Source organism: Eretmochelys imbricata, chromosome 21 (assembly GCF_965152235.1).
Source record: "Eretmochelys imbricata isolate rEreImb1 chromosome 21, rEreImb1.hap1, whole genome shotgun sequence".
Taxonomy (NCBI): domain Eukaryota; kingdom Metazoa; phylum Chordata; order Testudines; family Cheloniidae; genus Eretmochelys; species Eretmochelys imbricata.
The window spans coordinates 16,337,858-16,363,630 of record NC_135592.1 but is presented as its reverse complement, the minus strand read 5'-3'; the positions used below and the strand labels follow the sequence as shown (position 1 = coordinate 16,363,630).

General features: G+C 53.8%; 1 protein-coding gene across 1 annotated transcript; it reads left to right on the top strand.

Moving 5' to 3' along the window:
* On the top strand, positions 1-25,708 carry EPS8L3 (EPS8 signaling adaptor L3). Its single transcript, XM_077839590.1, has 20 exons — positions 1-9; positions 837-898; positions 1,354-1,427; positions 9,723-9,787; positions 10,164-10,322; positions 10,612-10,761; positions 11,136-11,212; positions 11,722-11,903; positions 12,271-12,356; positions 14,112-14,226; positions 15,202-15,266; positions 16,687-16,764; positions 17,967-18,115; positions 18,814-18,922; positions 19,944-19,978; positions 21,193-21,289; positions 23,141-23,239; positions 23,611-23,696; positions 24,407-24,539; positions 25,673-25,708. The coding sequence occupies exons 1-20, from the start codon at positions 1-3 to the stop codon at positions 25,706-25,708; spliced, it is 1,866 nt and encodes a 621-aa protein (XP_077695716.1).
* Positions 25,709-25,773: the final 65 nt, after the last annotated feature.

Genomic DNA, 25,773 nt, shown 5'->3' with positions numbered 1-25,773 from the left:
ATGCAGCAGGTAAGAGTTTGAGGCGTGGAGGCTGGGGAAGAAGACAGGGAGAGAGTTTAGCTGAAGCCCTTTAGTGAAGGCTAAATCATAAGCTTGCCTCCCTGGGCTCCCCCACTGGAAAATGGTGGTTCCAGCCTCCAATCCTCCCGGAGTCCCCAAACCTCACTCTTTGGAAGCCCCTTATTCCCTGCAGCAGGGGCTGCATGACTGGGCAGAATCAGGGTGTGCCCATGTACTGAGGGAGGTGATCAGTGATTCGTGTGCATTGGAGACGAGGGGATGGGGGGTGGGGGGGAAGGAAAGCCGTGCAATTAGGGCTCTGACACTGGAACCAGCACCCCTACTGTGTAGGTGACCATATTTCCCAACGGCAAAATGGGTCACCCTGTGGGGCTAGCCCGAGTCCTCTTGTGGCCCGAGCCACTTGCCCGAGACCCCCTCCCTGCATGGGGCTGGCGTCACTGCTCGCTGGAGCCCTGCCTGCCCCCCATCCGAGGCTGGGACTGGTGTCACTGCTCACTCTCCCCCTGCCTCTCCCCCTGCGTGGGGCTGGCATCACCACTCACCGCCAGACACGTTCCTCCGCACCCACGCTTTTGACAGAAGTGGGCATTTGGCCCATTTGCTCTTGCCAACTGATCGGCTTTGCAAGAGCAATCGAGACAAATGCCCACCCTGGCCAGAAAAGTCAGGACGGCGGGGACAGGGCTTAAAAAAGGGGCTGTCCTGGCCACAATGGGACATATGATCATCCTACTACTTTCAGCTCCCTCTGCCTTGCCCTCCGGCAGCTGATCCCACCCTTGGGCGTGGGCTCTGATGTTTCTGTTTTGCAGGGCCTGCCCTCTGGGACAACGATGATGGAGCCCTTTGGCCACAGGACCGAGTCTGAGTACAAGTGAGTGCCCGTCTCTCTTAGGGCTCTGGGGGTGCCCCCTACCCTGCTGCGGTGAGCTCTGGGGGCTATACTCCCCCACCCCACAGGCATACAGTACAATCAATGCTCCATCTGACAACTGCTTCTCTGACCATCCCCAGGGCTCTTGGGCAGAGCAGCCTACCTGGGAGACAGGGAGCATCTTCCAAACAGGGCCCAGGCACTGCTCTCTCTGCATCTCCCCATCTGGGTGAGGAGGCACCCCCTGAGATTCCTCACGGGCCAGTGGGGGCCAGGCAAAGGCTGACTGTCGTCAAACCCCACTCACCCAGCTCCGGAGCACAACCTGGCATGTGCCAGCAGGTCCCTGCACTGGGGAGCAAGGGCCCAAGCTCAGGGGGGAGGGAGGAGGGTCCTTGGGATCCTGGCAGATCTTATGACCCAGGTGTCTGTATGTTTGTCTGTCCTCTCTACAGTGAGTTCAGCAATGGCAGCCCAGACCTCATCAGAGCCAACAGCACATCCAGGCCCAGCAGCAAAGCCATTTACCGTAAGAACAGCGTCCCCCTCCCTTCAGCCTACCCATCCCCTTCCCCTCCCTCATGTCTCCGCACCTCCCGTCTAGGAGTGCAAGTAGGGTGGTACACTCCAGTATGCTAGCAAGACTTTTAGCGGGTACGGGGTACCGGAAAGACTTAGCTAGCTAGCCTTAAAGGAGCAGAACGCAGCTAGGGAGAGCATTCATTCTTTATATGGGTTTAACAGCACAATACATATGCTAACAAACTTAAACAAAAGAAAAGGAGTACTTGTGGCACCTTAGAGACTAACCAATTTATTTGAGCGTAAGCTTTCGTGAGCTACAGCTCACTTCATCGGATGCCTACTGTGGAAAATACAGAAGATTGTTTTTATACACACAAATCATAAAAAAAATGGGTGTTTATCACTACAAAAGGTTTTCTCTCCCCCCACCCCACTCTCCTGCTGGTAATAGCTTATGTAAAGTGATCACTCTCCTTACAATGTGTATGATAATCAAGGTGGGCCATTTCTAGCACAAATCCAGGGTTTAACAAGAACGTCTGGGGGGGGGGGCAGGGGTTAGAAAAACAAGGGGAAATAGGTTACCTTGCATAATGACTTAGCCACTCCCAGTCTCTATTCAAGCCTAAGTTAATTGTATCCAATTTGCAAATGAATTCCAATTCAGCAGTCTCTCGCTGGAGTCTGGATTTGAAGCCGTGACATTATCGGGGATAGTGTTCTTGACGGCTTGTAGTCCATCTTTGTGTGGAATGTTGGTGTAGAGGGCTTCTACATCCATCGTGGCCAGGATAATGTCACGGCTAACCTGGTGGCTGAAATTTGTGACTTTGTCCTTACCCATAACTATTTTACATTTGGGGACAATGTATACCTTCAAACCAGCGGCACTGCTATGGGTACCCGCATGGCCCCACAGTATGCCAACATTTTTATGGCTGACTTAGAACGCTTCCTCAGCTCTTGTCCCCTAACGCCCCTCCTCTACTTGCGAGATATTGATGACATCTTCATCATCTGGACCCATGGAAAAGAAGCTCTTGAGGAATTCCACCATGATTTCAACAATTTCCATCCCACCATCAACCTCAGCCTGGTCCAGTCCACACAAGAGATCCACTTCCTGGACACTACAGTGCTAATAAATGATGGTCACATAAACACCACCCTATACCAGAAACCTACTGACCGCTATTCCTACCTACATGCCTCCAGCTTTCACCCTGACCACACCACATGATCCATTGTCTACAGCCAAGCTCTGCGATACAACCGCATTTGCTCCAACCCCTCAGACAGAGACAAACACCTACAAGATCTCTGTCAAGCCTTCTTACGACTACAATACCCACCTGCAGAAGTAAAGAAACAGATTGATAGAGCCAGAAGAGCTCCCAGAAGTCACCTACTACAGGAGAGGCCTAACAAAGAAAATAACAGAATGCCACTAGCCATCACCTTCAGCCCCCAACTAAAACCTCTCCAACGCATTATCAAGGATCTACAACCTATCCTGAAGGATGACCCAACACTCTCACAAATCTTGGGAGACAAACCAGTCCTTGCCTACAGACAGCCCCGCAACCTGAAGCGAATACTCACCAGCAACCACATACCACACAACAGAACCACTCACCCAGGAACCTATCCTTGCAACAAAGCCCGTTGCCAACTGTGTCCACGTATCTATTCAGGGGACACCATCACAGGGCCTAATCACATCAGCCACACTATCAGAGGCTAGTTCACCTGCACATCTACCAGTGTGATATGTGCCAGCAATGCCCCTCTGCCATGTACATTGGTCAAACTGGACAGTCTCTACGTAAAAGAATAAATGGACACAAATCAGATGTCAAGAATTATAACATTCATAAACCAGTTGGAGAACACTTCAATCTCTCTGGTCACGCGATTACAGACATAGAATCATAGAATATCAGGGTTGGAAGGGACCTCAGGAGGTCATCTAGTCCAACCCCCTGCTCAAAAGCAGGACCAATCCCCAATTAAATCATCCCAGCCAGGGCTTTGTCAAGCTTGACCTTAAAAACTTCTAAGGAAGGAGATTCCACCACCTCCCTAGGTAACGCATTCCAGTGTTTCACCACCCTCCTAGTGAAAAAGTTTTTCCTAATATCCAACCTAAACCTCCCCCACTGCAACTTGGGACCATTACTCCTTGTCCTGTCCTCTTCTACTACTGAGAATAGTCTAGAACCATCCTCTCTGGAACCACCTTTCAGGTAGTTGAAAGCAGCTATCAAATCCCCCCTCATTCTTCTCTTCTGCAGACTAAACAATCCCAGTTCCCTCAGCCTCTCCTCATAAGTCATGTGTTCCAGACCCCTAATCATTTTTGTTGCCCTTCGCTGGACTCTCTCCAATTTATCCACATCCTTCTTGTAGTGTGGGGCCCAAAACTGGACACAGTACTCCAGATGAGGCCTCACCAATGTCGAATAGAGGGGGACGATCACGTCCCTCAATCTGCTCGCTATGCCCCTACTTATACATCCCAAAATGCCATTGGCCTTCTTGGCAACAAGGGCACACTGCTGACTCATATCCAGCTTCTCGTCCACTGTCACCCCTAGGTCCTTTTCCGCAGAACTGCTGCCTAGCCATTCGGTCCCTAGTCTGTAGCTGTGCATTGGGTTCTTCTGCCCTAAGTGCAGGACCCTGTACTTATCCTTATTGAACCTCATCAGATTTCTTTTGGCCCAATCCTCCAATTTGTCCAGGTCCCTCTGTATCCCATCCCTGCCCTCCAGCGTATCTACCACTCCTCCCAGTTTAGTATCATCCGCAAATTTGCTGAGAGTGCAATCCACACCGTCCTCCAGATCATTTATGAAGATATTGAACAAAACCGGCCCCAGGACCGACCCCTGGGGCACTCCACTTGACACCGGCTGCCAACTAGACATGGAGCCATTGATCACTACCCGTTGAGCCCGACAATCTAGCCAACTTTCTACCCACCTTATAGTGCATTCATCCAGCCCATACTTCTTTAACTTGCTGACAAGAATACTGTGTGAGACAGTGTCAAAAGCTTTGCTAAAGTCAAGAAACAATACATCCACTGCTTTCCCTTCATCCACAGAACCAGTAATCTCATCATAGAAGGCGATTAGATTAGTCAGGCATGTCCTTCCCTTGGTGAATCCATGCTGACTGTTCCTGATCACTTTCCTCTCATGTAAGTGCTTCAGGATTGATTCTTTGAGGACCTGCTCCATGATTTTTCCGGGGACTGAAGTGAGGCTGACTGGCCTGTAGTTCCCAGGATCTTCCTTCTTCTCTTTTTTAAAGATTGGCACTACATTAGCCTTTTTCCAGTCATCTGGGACTTCCCCCGTTCACCACGAGTTTTCAAAGATAATGTCCAATGGCTCTGCACTCACAGCCGCCAGTTCCTTTAGCACTCTCGGATGCAACTCGTCCGGCCCCATGGACTTGTGCACATCCAGCTTTTCTAAATAGTCCCTAACCACCTCTTTCTCCACAGAGGGCTGGCCATCTATTCCCCATGTTGTGATGCCCAGCGCAGCAGTCTGGGAGCTGACCTTGTTAGTGAAGACAGAGGCAAAAAAAGCATTGAGTACATTAGCTTTTTCCACCTCCTCTGTCACTAGGTTGCCTCCCTCATTCATTAAGGGGCCCACACTTTCCTTGGCTTTCTTCTTGTTGCCAACATACCTGAAGAAACCTTTCTTGTTACTCTTAACATCTCTCGCTAGCTGCAGCTCCAGGTGCGATTTGGCCCTCCTGATTTCATTCCTACATGCCCGAGCAATATTTTTATACTCTTCCCTGGTCATATGTCCAACCTTCCACTTCTTGTAAGCTTCTTTTTTATGTTTAAGATCCGCTAGGATTTCACCGTTAAGCCAAGCTGGTCACCTGCCATATTTACTATTCTTTCGACACATCGGGATGGTTTGTCCCTGTAACCTCAACAGGGATTCCTTGAAATACAGCCAGCTCTCCTGGACTCCTTTCCCCTTCATGTTAGTCCCCCAGGGGATCCTACCCATCAGTTCCCTGAGGGAGTCGAAGTCTGCTTTCCTGAAGTCCAGGGTCCGTATCCTGCTGCTTACCTTTCTTCCCTGTGTCAGGATCCTGAACTCAACCAACTCATGGTCACTGCCTCCCAGATTCCCATCCACTTTTGCTTCCCCCACTAATTCTACCCGGTTTGTGAGCAGCAGGTCAAGAAAAGCTCCCCCCCTAGTTGGCTCCTCTAGCACTTGCACCAGGAAATTGTCCCCTACGCTTTCCCAAAACTTCCTGGATTGTCTATGCACCGCTGTATTGCTCTCCCAGCAGATATCAGGAAAATTAAAGTCACCCATGAGAACCAGGGCGTGCGATCTAGTAGCTTCCGCGAGCTGCTGGAAGAAAGCCTCATCTACCTCATCCCCCTGGTCCGGTGGTCTATAGCAGACTCCCACCACGACATCACTCTTGTTGCTCACACTTCTAAACTTAATCCAGAGACACTCAGGTTTTTCTGCAGTTTCGTACCGGAGCTCTGAGCAGTCATACTGCTCCCTTACATACAGGGCTACTCCCCCACCTTTTCTGCCCTGCCTGTCCTTCCTGAACAGTTTATACCCATCCATGACAGTACTCCAGTCATGTGAGTTATCCCACCAAGTCTCTGTTATTCCAGTCACGTCATAATTCCTTGACATCACCAGGACCTCCAGTTCTCCCTGCTTGTTTCCAAGGCTTTGTGCATTCGTATATAACCGCTTGAAATAACCTGCTGATCGCCCCTCATTCTCAGTATGAGGCAGGAGCCCTCCCCTCACAGACATTCCTGCCTGTGCTTCCTCCCGGTATCCCGCTTTCCCACTTACCTCAGGAAAGTTGCGATATTACAACAGAAAAACTTCAAATCCAGACTCCAGCGAGAGACTGCTGAATTGGAATTCATTTGCAAATTGGATACAATTAACTTAGGCTTGAATAGAGAATGGGAGTGGCTAAGTCATTATACAAGGTAACCGATTTCCCCTTGTTTTCCTAACCCCCCCCTCCTCAGACGTTCTTGTTAAACCCTGGATTTGTGCTGGAAATGGCCCACCTTGATTATCATACACATTGTAAGGAGCGTGATCACTTTACATAAGCTATTACCAGCAGGAGAGTGGAGTGGGGGGAGAGAAAACCTTTTGTAGTGATAAACACCCATTTTTTCATGATTTGTGTGTATAAAAACAAACATTTTCTGTATTTTCCACAGTATGCATCCGATGAAGTGAGCTGTAGCTCATGAAAGCTTATGCTCAAATAAATCGGTTAGTCTCTAAGGTGCCACAAATACTCTTTTTCTTTTTGCGAATACAGACTAAAAGGGCTGTTACTCTTAAACCTGTCATTAAACAAAAGCTTTGTTTAAGTTTGTTAGCATATGTATTGTGCTGTTAAGTTGGTCAGGAGTCATAGAATATCAGGGTTGGAAGGGACCTCAGGAGGTCATCTAGTCCAACCCCCTGCTCAAAGCAGGACTGATCCCCAATTAAATCATCCCAGCCAGGGCTTTGTCAAGCCTGACCTTAAAAACTTCTAAGGAAGGAGATTCCACCACCTCCCTAGGTAACGCATTCCAGTGTTTCACCACCCTCCTAGTGAAAAAGTTTTTCCTAATATCCAACCTAAATCTCCCCCACTGCAACTTGAGACCATTATTCCTTGTTCTGTCATCAGCTACCACTGAGAACAGTCTAGAGTCATCCTCTTTGGAACCCCCTTCCAGGTAGATAAAAGCAGCTATCAAATCCCCCCTCATTCTTCTTTTCCGTAGACTAAACATCCCCAGTTCCCTCAGCCTCTCCTCATAACTCATGTGTTCCAGTCCCCTCATCATTTTTGTTGCCCTCCACTGGACTCTCTCCAATTTCTCCACATCCTTCTTGTAGTGTGGGGCCCAAAACTGGACACAGTACTCCAGATGAGGCCGCATCAGTGTCGAATAGAGCAGAATGATCACGTCTCTCAATCTGCTGGCAATGCCCCTACGTATACATCCCAAAATGCCATTGGCCTTCTTGGCAACAAGGGCACACTGTTGACTCCTATCCAGCTTCTCGTCCACTGTAACCCCTAGGTCTTTCTGCAGAACTGCTGCCGAGCCATTTGGTCCCTAGTCTGTCGCAGTGCATGGGATTCTTCTGTCCTAAGTGCAGGACTCTGCAGTTGTCCTTGTTGAACCTCATCAGATTTCTTTTGGCCCAATCCTCCAATTTGTCTAGGTCCCTCTGTATCCTATCCCTACCCTCCAGCATATCTACCTCTCCTCCCAGTTTAGCGTCATCTGCAAACTTGCTGGGGGTGCAATCCACACCATCCTCCAGATCATTAATGAAGATATTGAACAAAACCGGCCCCAGGACCGAGCCTTGGGGCGCTCCACTTGATCCTGGCTGCCAACTAGACATGGAGCCATTGATCACTACCCACTGAGCCCGACAATCTAGCCAGCTTTCTATCCACCTTATAGTCCATTCATCCAGCCCATACTTCTTTAACTTGCTGGCAAGAATACTGTGGGAGACAGTGTCAAAAGCTTTGCTAAAGTCAAGGAACAATACGTCCACTGCTTTCCCTTCATCCACAGAACCAGTTATCTCGTCATAGAAGGCAATTAGATTAGTCAGGCATGACTTGCCCTTGGTGAATCCATGCTGACTGTTCCTGATCACTTTCCTCTCCTCTAAGTGCTTCAGGATTGATTCCTTGAGGACCTGCTCCATGATTTTTCCAGGGACTGAGGTGAGGCTGACTGGCCTGTAGTTCCCAGGATCCTCCTCCTTCCCTTTTTTAAAGATGGGCACTACATTAGCCTTTTTCCAGTCGTCCGGGACTTCCCGCGATCGCCATGAGTTTTCAAAGATAATGGCCAACGGCTCTGCAATCACAACCGCCAACTCCTTTAGCACTCTCAGATGCAGCACATCCGGCCCCATGGACTTGTGCACGTCCAGCTTTTCTAAATAGTCCCGAACCACTTCTTTCTCCACAGAGGGCTGGTCACGTCCTGCCCATGCTGTGCTGCCCAGTGCAGTAGTCTGGGAGCTGAGGGGAAGGGTGAGGGGATGGAAGGTGTTTAGACAGTGTTTTTGATTCCTGCTCCAGCCTCTGGACTATGAACATATACTGATGGGAACATTCTAATCAAGGGACTGAAGACTTTAAGGTAATCCGGAGCCTTCATATTTCCTTGATCCTTTGCAGATGGACTTATGAGTTGGATATGGTACAGAGACTGTTCTAGCCTCATTGATTGCTGATTTCTCCCTTGCAATGGACAAAGATCAGATCTCTGCTGACTTTCTCACATGAGTCAGCAGCCTTTGACAGCTGTGATATAAGCAACATAGCCCTTGCTTGAGTGATTTTGTTCTTTCCTCTCCAAATGTCAAAGCCTGTTCCCATTGAACTCAATAGCAAAACTCCTTTTGATTTCAGTGGGAACAGGATTTGGTCCCAAGAGATTAGAGAATGTACTTTTGATCAATTGCTTATCTGTCCAGAGATAGTTCTCATGCACGTTCTGCCAGGCTGATTTTGATTGCCCGTCCTGTACGTCATGCTGAGGAAAATAATAAAACAATTTGGGCCGTAGCTCTATCAAGACGTACGTGGCACACACAGTTCTGTGCCTCTTTTGCATCACACCCAGATGGTGCAGCATCTTTGCTTGCCTAGTGCCTGGCAGAGAGCAATACTTAGGCCTTGTCTACGCTGCCACTTTACAGCGCTGAAAATTTCTCACTCGGGAGTGTGAAAACACACCCCCCACGAGCGACGTAACGTAGACAGTGCACCAGCGCTGGAAGCTACTCCCCCGCAACTACCCAGCCACGTTAAAGCGTGGGTTAAAGTCACATTAAAGGGAAAGTGGGTGATTGTCCTTCCTATCCTTCTTTCATGAAAAAAGTTTTCAGTTTGGGGTGCTGCTGGAAGTACAGGTGGCATCAGCGGCCCAAAGCATCATTTTACAATCGCATCTGGTTAATGGAGTTGTAAAATTTTAGACAAGTAAGGGGGGTGTCGGAGGGGACGGGGAGAGCGTGGGGGCCCCGGGCTGGGGGTGGGGTGGGGTGGGGAGGGGAGGAGTCACATGGAGGGTTACATGGGGAGGTCACGTGACACCCCCGTTGTGTCCCTCCCATGAGTGCAAGAAATGCTTTCTCCTTGCACCACGTCTCCTGTCAGCCAGCCCCTTCTTCTCCCCAGATTTCTGCCTCACCCTTTCATTCCTCTTGCCCCTCTCCGCCTGCAGGCCAGCGCAAACATTACACCCTCTCCACACTGAAGCAGCAAAGCAATTTCCAGCACCGCGTGGAGGTAGGAGAAGCCCAAGCGGCCTGCTTTCCCTCCCTGGAGAAAATGCCCCGTGCACCCCCGCTCATCAGAGCCCGACCAGCTGCCCCCACGCTGTCACCTCCCCTCAGCGGGGAAGGGCCTTCCCAGCATGCTCCGGTGCGCCGGGATGGGCAATGCAGCTGCACGCTGCTTCCTCTGGGCTTGCACCGTGGCTGGGTTCCCCACCGCCCAGCAAAGCCCTGATTGCAGACGAGACATCCCAGCCTCGTGCTCTGCACGGGCCAGTACCACCCACCGCCACCTCGCTCAGCCACGTCACGCGGTCCCCTCTCCTGTGGTCAGGGGCCGGGGTCGGGGGCACTGGGGAAGGCCTGGACCCTGTACTGTGTGTCCTCAGCACCTGCTCACCGCCCACGTGGACTCCAAGGACATCTGTGGCGTGGACGACTGTGTGGCACAGCTGAAGATGATGGATGCGCAGGGACGGGTCTGGGGACAGGACATGATCCTGCAAGTGAAGGGCCCTGAGCTGCTGTTGAGCGACATCGAGACCAAGGTGCATGGGGGTCTCCCAGCCCATCTCAGCCACCTCCCCTCCTCCCAGCAGGGCCCAGCTCCACCCTGCAGCATGCATTCTCTTTAGGGTCCTGGGGGAGATAGCAGAGTGCATCGGGGGGCTTACTCTTTTCCTGCAAGCCCTATGGGAGGGGATATGCTGCCTCTGGCCCATTGGGTTCCCCTCACACCCCATGTTCATGGGAGAGGAGCTTGGATCCCCAGCAGAGCAGAGACACCCACTGTCCTGCTGATCGGCCCCTGTTTCCTCCCCCTCCCCTCCGCTGCAGGAGGAGCTGGAGAGCTACCCCCTTGAGAGTGTCCAGGAGTGCGCTGCCATACTCAGCCCCTCTGTCTACAACTCCATCCTGGCCGTCACCGTGAGGGAGCGGAGCCAGCACGGGAGCAGCATCCTCCTCTTCCAGTGCGAGCAGCTTGGGGTGAGCAGCACGGGCCGGCTACACAGAACCACCTCGGGGGGGCGGCGGCAGGTCTAAGGACGGCTTCAGCCAGCGGCTTGGCCCCCTCCTCGGAGCACGGGAACGGGAGACTCGTTAGCATGGGGTGCATGTGACGCTGCAGCCCTGTACTGGATGGGATCAGGATGGCGTTTCATTGTCCCCGCACTGCTAGGGAGAGTCTCCTATAGCTCCAGCAGCAGTTGCTTTCAGAAGTGGATGCTCTGGGGTCTATCCCCACTATTGGCAGGAAGTTCTGCATGGCTGCGGCATGCAGCGTAGGGACTGCAGCTCTCGACTGCAGGGCTGTGGAGGGGAACTCACGGTTCTGCTGTTTCCTCTTCCCTTCCCATCAGGCAGAGCTGATGAAAGCCAACCTGGAGAAGGCCATCAAGGAGTGGAAAGGGGAACGGGAGAGTCAGGACATGCTCAGGTAATGGGGTGCAGAGAGCCTGTCTCCAGCAGGGTAAGTTAGGTGCAACCCTCCAACCACTGTCTCCTGATAGGGCACTTCCAGGTCTGACACAGTCCCACAACCCTGGATTCCCAGGAGCCCCCCTCTCCCCTTCCACACCCCCCTGGATTTCCAGTAAGGATCCCCCCATAAAGGTACAAAAAAATTCCCCACCTTCTGAGGTCCCCAAGGGATACAGCCCACACCCCAGCTCTAGACAGGGGCCCTCAGTCCTTCCATAGAGTTGGGGTGCTCCTAGGGTTGAGCCACACAGAGCCCTCGTGGATGGGATGTATCCCCCCCACCCCTCTTCCTTGGGGACACCAGGGATTTCTCTTCCAGTGTCCCCAGGGGGTGTAATGCAGTCCCTTCTCTATGGCAGAAGAAGCCTTCTCCCAGCCCCCAGTGACCTGATCCCCCACCCCGTCTGCAGGGATAGCACTCAGTGCTGCATGACTAGAAGACGCCCTCCTTGTTCCCTTTCGCAGGAGCAGTTTGGAGACCATGCTGTCCCAGCAGAGCCGAGGGTCCTTCCACAGCAGCCTCCCACAGATCAGCCAGGATAGGTGGGCTGGACTGTCAGACCCAGACCCCTTTATTTCTCCCACACCACAGGAGTGGCAGAGCCAAGACCAGGTGCCCCGGAATCCTCCAGCCTTCATGGATTATGGTAAACAGGCTCAGGTGTGGCAGGGAGGGGGTGGTGAGTGGGGGAGGGTTGGCGCAGAGGAGGGGCAGGCCAAGGAGGTACAGGTTCGGAGCAGGATTTGGACTCAGGACTCCTGGAATCCCTTCCCAGCTCTGCCACTGACTCTCTGTAACATGGGGCTCATGATACTGGCTCCCCTTAGCCAGGCTGTATTCACTGATGTCTGCAGAGTGTTGGAGGTGCTGTGGGAGGGTGCAGAGGGCAATGTGGGGGGCAGGGTTGGGGGAGGAGCTGTAAGTCTGAGCCCTGACAGAGGGGGCCGTGGAATGGAAACCTTACCACAAACCCCTGCCTGCTGTGACTGACCTCAGCCTCCTGGGTATTGCAGGGCCTGGCCAGCCGCGGCCCCCAAAGCCGAGAGATGAGTGGACGGATCCCAGCTTGCAGGCAATGCAGGACTTGGACAAAGACACTGTAAGTGCCCCAGGACTGCTCCAGCTGCTTCCCTGACACCAGCTTTTCCTGGGACTGCTGCAGCCCCCCTCATCGCCTGGTGGAGCCTGCCCCCAAGGATAGGCTTGGCCCCTGGTGCATCACCAGGCAAACGTGCAGTAGGGCAGAGCTTGTTTGGGTTTGGTATTGACACGCTTCTGACCCTCTTGGGGGCTGCGGTGTTGGGCTGGGACCTGCATGGGAAGGAACTCTCCAAGCGCCCTGCCAGACCCGAGAAGAATGGCCTCTGCCTTAGAAAGGCCTAGAGAGCAGCTGGCAGAAGAGGGAGAGGAAGTAGCTGCCAGGGGGTAGCTGGGTGGATTTTTAGCCTCTGCAGCTCTGCTAGCTGGCTTAGGCGACAAGATGTGTCCCAGCCCTGCCCAGAAGGAGCTATGGGCTGGCCAGCGAGTGGAAGTGGGGATACAGCCAAAGGAGGAGCTGGGGAGATCAGGTTTGCTCACCTCAGAGGTTCACAGCAGCCCTCAGTTTGGCCACTTTTGCTAGTGGCTCAAACCTGCCATTCACTCAGCTAACCTCATCACTGGCCAGCATAGGGAAACAGAAGGAGAACAATCCCCACAGTCTCTGCTGATCCACCTAGTAGGTTGGGGGACAGGCCAGGGACCTTCCCCTCTGGTGGGACCCACAGTCCAGGAGAACTCCTCCTCTATCCAATAGGGGGATGGGGGGAACCCAGGCCCACCCTCTACTCCGGGTTCCAGCCCAGGGCCCTGTGGATCACAGATATCTACAGTGTTTCTTGTAACAGCTGTGTGACAGCTACAACTCCCTGGGCTACTTCCCCATGGCCTTCCCCCCAACACCTTCTGTATCCTCACTGCAGGAACTGCCTCCTGATGCCAGATAGCGTTTGTACTCCTCAGTCCTCCAGCAGCACGCCCTCTCACTCTCAGCTCCTTGCGTGCCCCTCACTGACTGGGGTGAGATCCTTTTCAAACCAGATGCCCTGATTAGTCTGCCTGTCTTAATTGATTCTAGCAAGTTCCTGATTGTTCTGGAACCGCCCCTGTTACCTTATCCAGGGAAAAAGGACCTGCTTAACCTGGAGCTAATATATCTCCCTCTATCACTCTCCTGTAGCCATCTGGCCTGACCCTGTCACAAGCTGATCACTCTTGGCTATGGGTGGTGTTCCGTCCAGGGAGCTCACAATGCAATTAGACTGCTTCAGTATTTTGGATATCAATCAAGGACTTATTACTAGAATTGGTCTGATAATTGCTGAGCTGGATGTGTGCAGGCGTGGGTTCATTAACATCTGGAGCAGAGATCCCCCAGGATGCAGTGCTTCCCTGCTTTTCTGGTCCCAGAGTTCAGTGCAATTCTTGTCTTGGAATCTCCGTTCTCCATTCTGTATGCTAATGAGGATGCCTCCCTGTCCCATCTTTGATGCAGATGAGGCTGGGGGAGTTGCCTTAATCTTGTCACCCTTGTCAGGAGGGGTGTAGGTGTGTCTCCCACCGCCCTTCACTGCTCTCTGTAAGTCTTTTCTCTGATCGGTTTTGGTTCCAGCAGAGGCTTGGGGGGGGGGGTGTCCTTTCATGAGTCAGACAGGCTGGATACTGTGCCCTGGTTCCCCAAGAACACAGAGCAGACTGGTATCACCTTGCTCTGTGCTCTGGCTGCAGTTAGGCCTGGGCGTTCTCCCCAGAGATGGAGGCTGGCCTGGGGCCCTGCCATGCCTCAGATGCATCCCGGCTGCTTCTGTGTCGGCAGGAAATCCTGAACCATGTGCTGAGTGACATCGAGCTCTTTGTGGGAAAGCTGAAGGAGACGAGCGGCTCGGTGAGCAGCAAGAAGAAGTCGAAGAAAAAGGACAAGGAGAGAGGAGGTGAGGGAAGGAGAAAGGTTCTGTGGAAAGAAGGGGGCCTGGGACTCCTAGGAGAAGCAGGGTCAGTCTCTGCGTGGTCCCTCCAGGGGAAAGGTGACCTGGGGAGGTCTCTGAGGGGACATCTCCGCAGCTGTGGAGTGAGCCTCCCAGCCTCGGTAGGCAGATGCACGAGCTCTGCTTCAGCGAATGCACTTCAGAGTAGCCATGTGCATGTTGCGGCATGAGCATGGCACAGGTTGCTCACCCTATCGTGGAGCCAGGGGCTCGGGCAGGCTTGGACTCCATGTCCCCGCCTGTGCTGAGCATCCACAATGCTATTCATGTGGTATGTGTCCTCTACCCGGGGTGGGACACTCACTCCCAGCTGTAGTGAGTGTAGACACACCCTGTGATGGGAGAGGAGGATCTGGGGGGCAGGTCTCTGTGGGGGCCCCCAGGGGAAGGAAGTGTCTCATGAGGCTAGGATCTGTGCCCCTGGCTAGCATATCCATATCTCCAGCCTGCGGTGGGCAGCGGAGAGCATGCGGCTTTCATGACATTGGGGCGGGCGAGGAATTACCCCATGAACAGAGCTCCGTGCCCTTTAGCACAGTCTCTGCCCCTTCCGAATGGCTAGGTGGGGTCCCGAGGCCTGGGCTGCTCCTGCCCTGGCTCAGTCCCCAGGCCCGTTCTGCCTCTCTGAGAGCCAGTTCCAAAGCTGGGGCTGGGGCCCATCTCTTGAGGCTCTCTGCTGTTCTCAGCTGTTAGGAAGTGGGATGGGGAGGGAGGCGGGACAGTGGATGGATGGACGGATGGACAGGGCCCACTCCTGAGAGCGAAGCTGCCTGCCCTGAGAGGCGTGGGTGGAGAGGCTGATTTGTCTCTGGGCATCTGGCTGTCTGCTTGCTGCAGTGTGGGAGAGATGGGTGAAGAGGCCAGCTACCAGGCTGACAGCTCCCTCCTGTCTCTCCCGTCTCTCCCTCCCATCTCTCCCAGTGCTGCCCCCAGAGCCTGAGTGGGAGGCCTGCTTCCAGAAGATCAAATACGCCTTAAACCTGCTGGTAGGTCAGGGCTACTGGCTGGGTGGGCAGAGCTGGCTGGGGGTTGAAGGGGGTGCCCATGGCAGCACCACACAGGGCCCATTGACACCGCCCGGCCCAATTAGGAGAGGGCACAAGGCCATTGGGGGAACCTATCCCCTCACCGCAAGAGGCTGAGCACTGGGATACAGTGGAGATGAGCATGGTATAAATGCCTGGATGCAGAGACCCTGTGCACCCAACCCCCTGTGGCCCACTCCCCTCAGCGCCGCCAGGGAATCACGTTAGTTATTGAAACAAAACAGGATCTGGGATGGAGGGATCTGGGGGTGGAGGGTGGGGTCAGAGGGCCTATAACGCCGGGATAAGTCTATGGCTACTTGGCAGTCTCCTGGAGCCAGGAAACCCCTGGCGCTGCTCGGGCCCTATCACTTGAGTCGAAGAAGTTTCTGTCAGCCGCCATGGGACTAGCGGGGTCATTGGTCTGACCTGGCACAAGCAGTGAGGGCCGGGGGACTGGTCTGGTCTTGCAAGGCAGTTCCCGTGGGGTTCCTCTGCTGAGGTGCTCAGAAACGTTGGTGATGAGTGTGGCATGAGAACCGATATAGAGAAGAGTATCTGGAGCTGACTGTGTTGTATGTCCCTGGCTGTCCCTCCTGCGGGATCGTAAGCCAGGGCGGTGGGGGTATGGTCGGGGGGTGCGTATGTAGGCTTGGCAGAATTCAGGTTTTATTGTCTCTAATTTCGAAGATTAGTAATGATTTTTTTCTATTTTTAGTTATTTTAATTGTTACGGTTGCTGTAAATTAAGTGGGGGGCCTGGCTGGAGCTAGGGCTAGGGTAGTGCTGGCAGTGGGGCTGCAGGGGGCTCCCCACATGGCCAAGGGGCCCAAGACGCCAGAGCACAAGGTGCTGGAGAGGCTGCAGTCATCTTGGCCTGAAGGGACAGAGATCCCCAGCCAGGCCTACAAGGAGGAAGAAGAGTCCCCAGCTGTAGGGCAGGCCATCTGGTTGCTGAATGGCTCCTACCTGGGACAGACCATTGGGTGGACTCCCCCATGGCTGGGGTGCTCATCCTCTAGTCCTCACAGTCCTGGCCAGGCCTCTCTGCTCTACCCTGCCAAGATCGCAGCCTCCCCCACACTTTGCACCTGCAGGGGTCAGGTGTCTCACAGCTAGAGTAAGAACACTGCATATGGCATAGGTACGGGTTTGTCCTATCCATGCAGCAGGGAGATCCTGGGTGCTGGGGGCTCTGCGGCCAACTCCCCTGCTCTACCAGGGCCAGCCACACTTGTTACAGAGCACATGCTGCAGCCAAGTTTGCAACCCCTCTGCATTGCTCCTCCTTGTGTTAGCCGCCCAGGGTGCAGCTACCTCCCTGGCGGTGGGGCCAAGGCAGAGAGGTGAAAAGCTTCACCTGTGTTTTGTCTCTGCCCAGGGGAAGCTGAGACCTAAGCTGCAGCAGCAGCCCAGTGCCCCGGAACTGGTTCGACTCGTCTTCTCCACCCTCTCCTTTGTGAGTATCCCAGACCGTTCGGATCCATCTCATTGACCTCCCTTGTATCCATGCAGCCAATGGGCTGGCAGGCTGGACAATACCAGGATGCGAATTGTAGTCTCCGAATGACACCATTGTTCCAAACTGATCCTGCTCTCCTTGGGAAGTGCCTATGGGAATGCAGGCCAGATCCGCAATTGGTGTCAGCTGGTAGAGCTTCATCAGCTTTGTGGGAGCTGCCTCCATCTCCACGACTTCAACGGCACTAAACCAGCTCATCCCAGGTGAAGAACAGCCCCCGAAACTCCTACTCTGGGAGTTGGATTGAGGGCTCCAGAAAACCTGATCGTTGGCTGAGCCCAAAGCCCAGGTCTCTGAGCCTCACCAAATAAGGAAAGCTCATACTCACAGTGCTTTCCTCAGCTGCAAACCTACACAAAGGGAAGGATCTGTTTTCTCTTTGCTGTATCCCACATGCACATTGCAGCAGCAAAGAGAAACCTTGGGAATCAGAGTGCCAAACACTCAGCCTAGGGGACGATCAGCTCCTTTAGCAAGCAGCAGCATTCTTCAGGGGTAAGTGTAACAACTGCCATTGTGGCTTCTGCCAGAAATTCCAGATCTAAGCCCCTTTGTCCTATGTGGGCACAGAGTGGGATCGGCTCACAGTGGACAATGGGTTGCAGGCAGATTTTTCCCCACCACAGGAATCTGAGAGACCCCAGATTTTCCCTGGCAGTAAAATTCTCAGGACATAGCCTTGTGGCTACCAGGAGAGGGCATGGGCTAGTGATTCAAGCACAGGCCTGGGAGTCAGGACTCCTGGCTTTTGTTCCCATCTTTGCCGCTGGCTCGCTTTGTGACCTTGAGCAAGTCACTTCCCCTCTCTGTGGTTCCATGTCCTGATCTGTAAAACTGGCATCCGCCCACCGCCCCCAAGGGCTGTGTGGATGGGCTCTGTTCATAGAGCACTTTGGAGCTCTGCTGCACAGTGATCGTGTGAATCGTTCCCCTGCACCCAGCGCTGTGCGCTTCAGAGTTGCAGATCCCCCTGCAAACATCTGACCACCAGTGACTCATCACCCCCAGCTGCACCCAAAGCAGGTGTGAGCGGGGCACCCTGACAATGCAGCTGCCCTCGGACATGACCGCCAGAGCGGGGAGGTACTGGGCTGACCTGACTTATCACTGTCATTCCTCCCCATCTGCCCAATATCCAGATTTTGTCCAACTGTCCCTGGCCCAGCCTGGCCTCCTCCATTGTTTCCCCTCTGCTGACCGAGGCAGCCATCGACCTGGTGGACGAGTCTTTGGAGAAAAAGGATCATGACACCTGGAAGAGTCTGGGCAAGGCTTGGCACACCACGAGGTGAGGAGAATCCCTCGGCCATCCAGGCCATTCCCTCTGCCACGCCGGCAGGGCGTGGAGCAGCTGCTTGGAACGTGCACCGTCCGTTGCTGTTAATGGGGAGGATCTTAAGCCAGCGAATGTGGAAAGAACTTGAACTGGGATCCAGTGGAGCCATCTCCCCCTTTAGCGTTAATCCAGATTGTGGTTGCTGGTCTGAAGTCTACTCTTTAGCCCCAGGCAACAGCTTCCTCGCATTACCCAGCCCTGTCTGGATCTGAGAGGAGATCTCGAGCCCCATTGGGCTGAGATGGGGAGAGAAGCTGTGCTGAGGGCTTCTGTGTCAGCTCCTCCCAGACGGGCATCAGACACCCAGGAATGGTGTCTGTCCCGCTTCCAGCCCGAGCCGGATCCGAACCAGCAGCCTCCACTGGGGTTGTAAGAGACTGTTCTCCCCTTACCAAGTCACTGAGCTTTCCATCGTCCCCTCCACCCCCACATGTACCTTCCCGCAGGGCTATGACTGGTGCCTCCCTTCCCAGCCTGAGCCCCTTGACCTGTTCTTTGCTCGCTGCAGCCATTGCTTGTTGTCAGAGCTATGGATCCCCCTTCGAGTCGCTTCTACCCACCCTGTGCAGCTGCCGGTGGTTAGAGAGACGTGTTTATGGTCCTGTCTGGAGACCAGCATTGCAAAGTCTTCTCTTTCTTCCCCACCCCAGGGCAGAGTACCCAGACAGACAGTTCATCCCTCCCTACATCCCCATCTTCTCAGATGGGTGGGTGCCCCCACTGCCGACCCAGAGGGAGACTGCCACTCATGTGGAGAGGGTGAGTCTTGACTGCCAGTCTGTTCGTGGTGGCACAAATTAAAATTTGAGCTGGGTGGCTGAGGGGCGCACTTTAAATACTGTCTTCCCAAAGCTGCTACTCCCTGATTATGATTGATTCCCCTCACATCACTAAGACCACTTTAAGCACTATCACTGGGAATGGGGAATAGCACAAGGGACATCTAATGGGCTCATCTCACAGAAGCAAAGCTAATGAGGCAGTTTGGCCCCAGACCCCTTGTAAGAGAGGGAGGGTTGTCTAGTGGTTAGAGCACTAGCCTGGGCCCTGGGAGACCCAGGTTCAAGCTCCTGCTCTGCCACTGACTGCCCATATGATCTTGGGCAAGTTACTTAGGCACAAAGCCTCAAAGGTATTCAGGTACTTAACTTCCATAGGTGTTAGGTGCCTAAATACCTTTGAGGACCTGTGTCTTCATTTCCCATCTGCAAAATGGGATAGTAGCACTGCTCGGTCTCACCATGGGAGTCTTAGGACAGCCTCATTAATGGTTATCAGGCACTCAGATGTTATAGGGATGGGTGCCATAGACAGACATCGGAACTCCGAGTCCAGGGGAGGGGAAGATGATGTGCACTGCTGTAAGCCCATCCTTCCCTTGAAACACTGAACAGTAGGTTGTAGCCAGGCCGTGACTTGGCCCTTTGTGCAATCTGGGAAAGGATTACGTCCCCTACCAGGGGATTTAGTGCATGCAGACTTTGCTGTGTGTGGACTGCTTCCTCCTGCCTCCCCCAGGGTCTAGCAGTGATAAAAGCCCTACTATTGCTAACAGGTGAGGGAGATTCTTCTGTAACTTGGAAAGACAGGCTTATGTTTGCAGAGCAGAAGCTGCTGGGGTCACACGTGCTGCGTAGCCTCTCCAGGGTGTCTCTCTGGCTCTGGGGGTTATCACCCGTCTGTTCAGTGGGAGCCATGAAGGGCTCTTGTGCCACCCTCAGCTTCCCTGGAATGCCCCCCTCGGATGTAACTAAAGCATGTTTGTCTTCTCTCCATGCAGCAGCCCCTGGGAAGCCAGAACCATGCCACGTCCAGGTACGTGCTCCTGTCTCCAGGCTGGCCTGGCTTCCTACTGGGGTTCTGAGAAATGTCCCAATGCGCTGTATGCAGGGAGGCCCCTTGGACTTCAGTGTGCGTGAATGAACATGGGCAGCACAGGGTCCCTGGCTATGAGGGGCAAATAACTCCTGCTCAGAACTTGCTGGGATCCCCTCTTGAGACCGCACGTGCTCAACACAGTCCCTGTTCCCCAAATCCTACACACGCTACACACATACTCCCACTGCTGTTGCTACACACACAAGGTTCTTTCTGACCTACCAGCAGAAGAATCTGCCACAGCTGACTGGTTTCAGCCTGCCAGCAGAGCCGGGCTTCCATTCTGGGATGTCTCTGAGCCCGTGGGTGGGGGCAAGGGCAGCTCATTACAAAGGGGCCCTGTTGTCAGCCCTGCTGGCACAGGCTGCGGTGATGCCAGGGAGAGAAACCCAAGGTGGGGGCTTTGGCCACTGTTGGGTTCAGCAGTTCACACTGTGTCAGAAGTGGGGGAAGCATCCCTGGAACAAAAGGGGGTCTGTGTGAGACAGGAAGGTCAAACCCGCTGGAGACAGCAAATGAGTAGCTCATTTGGCTCCCTTGTCAAGTATCTTAATTGCTCACTGCATTATTGCCTCTGAAAGTGGGTCACCCTGTCCTGTCCCCCCCATATGGTCTGAGAGCTCTCTCCATGCCAGCCTGCCACTCCTGACTGCTGTCTATGCCATCTCTGTGGGCACAGCCCCTCCCAAGCCCCTGCTGTTCACCTTTGGGCCACCTGGCCCCAGCCGGTTGCTCTTTCCCCTTGAGTGTGTCAGGGTAGCCGAGTGGCTCTGTTCTCCCAACAGTAACAGACTATGGGCCTGACCCTGCAAGGCGCTGAGCACTTCCTGGGGGCGGGTGGGGGCAGCACCCGCAACTCCCATGGCGAGAGTGACGAGAGCTGAGGGTGCTCAGCGCCCTTCAGGATCAGGCCCTCTTGCTGTGTCTAGACAAAAATCCTATGGGACTAGACCTGCTCTTGGTGACTGGAGTAATACTGAAATCAACAGTTACCTGCCGTGCAGAGCTTTGTGAGAGAGGTCAGGATGGGGTTCTCTTTTTGTAAGCAGCAGCTGGATCTCTTAGCTGGGTCCCTAGGGATCTAGGACTGAGATGGTCACAGATTTCCATTCTCCTGGGCTCTAACTCCATACATGGTCTCCTCCTTCCAGAGCTCCTTCTAGTCCCCCGCAGCTCATGCAAGCCATGTACGAATTCCAGGCCAGGAACAACAAGGAGCTGACTGTCATGAAAGGGGAATTGCTGGAGGTAAGGCAGGAACTGTCCTATGAAGCCAGGGAATTGTTCACAGTCTCTGCTAGGCGATCTCAGCACCAAAACTTAGATACCTTTGGGAGGAAACTGGGTCTCCATTCTCTCTATAAAGCACAGTGCATTCCTCTGGGACTACTTACAGATATAGAGGGAGGGCGGCTACTAGGGACTGGTGGATCAAGGTGAATGGAGATTGGACAACAGGCAGAGAGGGCTAAAAGCACCAAGGCACAGAAGGACCTTTGATTGCTAACTATGGCTAAATGCCACCAGCCCAGAGGCTGCACAGTGATCAAAGCACAGCAGTGGCATGGCTGGGAACAAGGACTAAATATCATGCACAGGATCGGCCTGTGGGGGGTTGCTTCTACCGACGGTACTGTGCCCAGTAGAAGAGTTGGGTTTTCAGACATCTACTAAAATGAAGCCCGCTAATAATGCCCATACTGTAATGATGCATGTTCAGGTCTCACGAGAGTGGAAGTTAGATGTCACGGATTTTGGGAAGGTAGGCAGGGGATAGGAAGGAAATGTCGCCCCCTCCCTGGGCACGTCTGGCTAGATGCAATCTTGGGGGAGGCTCTTTGTTTTCATCTGGAAACAGAACACTGGACTTGATGGCTGTGACGAAGTGGGACTGTTCTTAATGTTTCCTCTGAATAGTGTGGGGGTGCCTCAGTTTCCCCTATGCAGTTCTTAAGTATCTAGGTGGTGGGGTAAGGGTGTATGATCGTTGCAGAGCCCTAGAGGGCAGGTGTGTGCAGGGGTCTGGACGCAGAGAATGGCCGACACCCTGTTTCCTGGCAACTGATGGCCTGGGCCCCTCCCCCCTGCAAGGTGAGAGCTAAAGGGTTGGAGAACAAAGGAATCAGGTGACCTCCTGGCCCAGGAAAGGGACAAAGCCCAGAGGAGGAGGGGCTGGAGGGTGAGTCAGTTTGGGGCTGGCTGGGACATGGAGTGAAGAGCAGACATGGTTGTCTGGCTCACTGCCCCCCAAAATGGACCCAGCTGAGGGGTCCAGTTCTCTGCACCTGCAAGCTCTGTTTTAGACCATGTTCCTGTCGTCTAATAAACCTCTGTTTTACTGGCTGGCTGAGAGTCATGTCTGACTGCGGAGTTGAGGGGCAGGACCCTCTGGCTTCCCTAGGAGCCTGCCTGAGTGGACGCGCTGTGGGAAGCGCACGGAGGGGCAGAGGATGCTGAATGCTCCGAGGTTAGACCCAGGAAGGTGGAAACTGTGTGAGCTTTGTGTCCTGCAGACAGGCTGCCCCCAGAAAGGCGACTGCCCCAGAGTCCTGACTGGCTTCATGGGGAGCAGTTCCAGAGCCCAGGGACTCCATGACAATGGCCCAGTAGTGTGACACATTACAGCAGGGACTAGACACTGTGCACAATTCTCTGGGCTGGGCTACTAAGGAGGTCAGACGATGGTGAGAGGGGGCCTTTCTGGCCTTCGGATTGATGGATCTATATAGCACACAGTGTCACGTGTGGGACGATAGCACTGCATTACACAGCAGGCACCTGGAGTCGTCTCCCCAGGAACCCAGTCCAATCAGTCCAGAATCTTGTGTGATATTTATTTAATTTGATCCTCAGCTGGTGTCAGCCAGGAATCAGGGGGTGACCCTCTCTGGCCTGTGCTCTGCAGGAGATCAGATTGGGTGATCAGAATGGTCCTGTCTGGCCTTAGTCTCTAGGACTCTAATGCCAAGAGATGCCCTAGACAGTCCCCGTGCCATGAGGGTGATCCCCTGCTCTGGTAGCCAGAGTGATGGCTTTCACACATTTCACCTCCTCGGCTCCTGGGGGCGGATTTGAATTATGCTGTGTCCTTTGGCTCAGATTCTAGACCAGCGGAAGAAGTGGTGGCTTGCTAGAAACAGAGCAGGTGAGAGGGGCTATATCCCGAACAACATCGTGGGGCCAGTGGATCAGAAGCCTGCAGAGAACAGCATGAACCAAGTAGGTCACCCTGTTCCACTCCAAGATGCAGCAACGCACTGACCTGGCTGGGCCTTTGCCCCCCCTGAGCTGGGGATGGGGTTATGGGAACTTGCTTGCTCTCAGTTCAGCGCGTGCTGGCTGTAGAATAAAGGTTTCCTGATCTCATCCCCTGCACTGAGCTAACGGCTCCTGATCTCCCAGACACCAGCTCTGAGATGAAAGCTTGTTCCCTGCAGGCAGTGGCTTGCGGGGTGGCTGGGAGGGGGAAGAGGGAAGTGTTCCCTTGTCTGTTTTGGGGGATCGGTGGTTTGATTAGCGCTCTCATTTGCCGTGAGACGCCTCAGTCCCCTCCTCTCTTTTGGATCTAGGCGCCAAGCAGCTCCCCTGGTCTCCAGCAGAAGTCCACGCCGGCGGAGGTGACGGCCTGGCTGAGGGACATGGGCTTCTCCAAGATGTAGGTCACCTCAGTCGTTAACCCTGGAAACTGGCCTCTCTCTGAGAAAGGCCCTTCCCTGCCATCACCCCCTGGTCTCCCTGAGTCACATCGGCCCAATCCTGAAGCCCTGGGGGCTGATCCTGTGCTCATGGACTACAATGGCACAGAATTGGTAAAGCCACCGTTGGGCAGTTTGGGGTTAGGCCCAGAGCTGTGCGGGTCAAGGACACTGATACCTAGCCAGGGCGGGGGGGGAGGAGAGGAGGAACAACCCTCCCCCCCACACACCCTTCCAACCCAGGGGAAGGAAGCACGATCAAAGAAAATATTCTCTTCTTATGCCCTAGAAGGGGCAGGTGGCCACTCCCAGGCATGAAACTGACTAGTGCCTCTTGCCCCAGTTAGTGCTTCCCTGTGGTACTGGTACCAGCTCGCCACATCTTGGATAGCACATTTCAGCAAACGCCCCCTCCCCCCACACCGTCAATCTGCATCTCCCCTGGTGCAGATCTGCCTGTGTCCAGCTCCAGCTGCTGCTAGAACAAAGACCGCGCCCACCAGGCCAGTCTCCCCTGCTGATGGTCTGACTGGGGAGCAGTTGCCATTTCTTCAGTCCATGGTTTTTCTTTGCAATCCCGCCCTTCACCAGGGAGCTGATCTCCAGGGGTTACCTCCCCTGAGCACCCATTGACCCCTCCCTCACCATCTGTCTGTCTGTCTCCCCGCAGCACAGTGAAGTGCCTTGGCGTGCTCAATGGCAACCAGCTGCTGGGGATGAGCCAGGAGGAGATGAAAACTGTCTGCCCGGAAGAGGGGAGACGTGTCTTCTTCAAGCTCTCTGCTGTTAAATCGTCCCTGGGGGTGAGTCTGCTACAGGCTTGCTAGATACATAGCCAGCATCCCAGGGCCCTGCCTGGGCCATCACTGAACACTCTGTAGGGGTCTCCCCAAACATACAGAGGGCTAGTGTGCGGGGGAGAGATGAGCATAGGGGGGCCTAGCTCAGGTATTCATATCTGACTTATGGGAAGGCCACAGTCTTCCAAGGTTGGGTGCTTTGGGGTTCCTTTTGAGACCCTTCAGCCCAGATCCACAAAGGTACTTATTGCCCAGTTTTAGGCACCACTGCACTTTACAAAACCCTGCTTGGCAGCCACCGAACCCCATAGGCACCTAAACTCAGAGCCTAAATTTTTGCTGTAAAAGTTCCCTAGGCCTTTAAGTTTCTGCCTCTGGGCATATGCACTGGTGTCTCCCTCTAAGCTCTGGCCTAGCTCCTGCCTGCACCCCGGTGCCATCTGCAGACCCGGGGAAGGCAGGCAGAGGAGTACCTAGCATAGGGGGCGGTGAGGATAGATAAGCTATTACCAGCAGGACAGTGGGGTGGGAGGAGGTATTGTTTCATATTCTCTGTGTATATATAGAGTCTGCTGCAGTTTCCACGGTATGCATCTGATGAAGTGAGCTGTAGCTCACGAAAGCTCATGCTCAAATAAATTCGTTAGTCTCTAAGGTGCCACAAGTACTCCTTTTCTTTCTGCGAATACAGACTAACACGGCTGTTACTCTGAAACCTGTCTAAGGAGTGTGAGGTGCTTAGAGTCTCTGCTGCTAGGGGCTAGGGAAGTACCAGAGCTAGCTGCCTGAAAGCTACTGAAGATCAGTAGCATGGAACTGAGCAAAAATGTTCAAACACTATTTGTCAGAAAAGGGCTTTTCAAACCCCTGAACAAGTTTCCATTTAGAAAATTAATTTTGATAAACTAGGAAAAAACCGAGCAGCTTTTCCAGTTGTTTGAAATGGGGGAGGGGGAAATCCAGTGGTAAAATGCAGTTGGTGCGGGGACGGAAAACCAAAAAAAGAGACAAAACTGGGGAGCGGGGTGAAGGAAGTTTCCCAAAATGTGCAGGGGAGGAGAGGGGCACATCCGTGAAAGGTTCCCCCTGAAAACTGGAGAGTGGCACCGACTGACCTTTTCTTCCCACTCTGCTAGCTCTGCGGGGACCAGTCCCGCTGCGCGGAGCGCTAGCCTGGCCCCTGGGCTCCGCAGGGCACAGCCTGAGGCCCAAGGTTTGTCCATCCAGCCGCCTCTGG

What these genes read in the sequence shown, in the direction of transcription:
- EPS8L3 (XM_077839590.1), top strand. An exon ending in AATACGCCTTAAACCTGCTG is followed by an intron (nt 15,267 to 16,686) that starts GTAGGTCAGGGC and finishes GTCTCTGCCCAG; the next exon opens with GGGAAGCTGAGACCTAAGCT. An exon ending in TCTTCTCCACCCTCTCCTTT is followed by an intron (nt 16,765 to 17,966) that starts GTGAGTATCCCA and finishes CCCAATATCCAG; the next exon opens with ATTTTGTCCAACTGTCCCTG.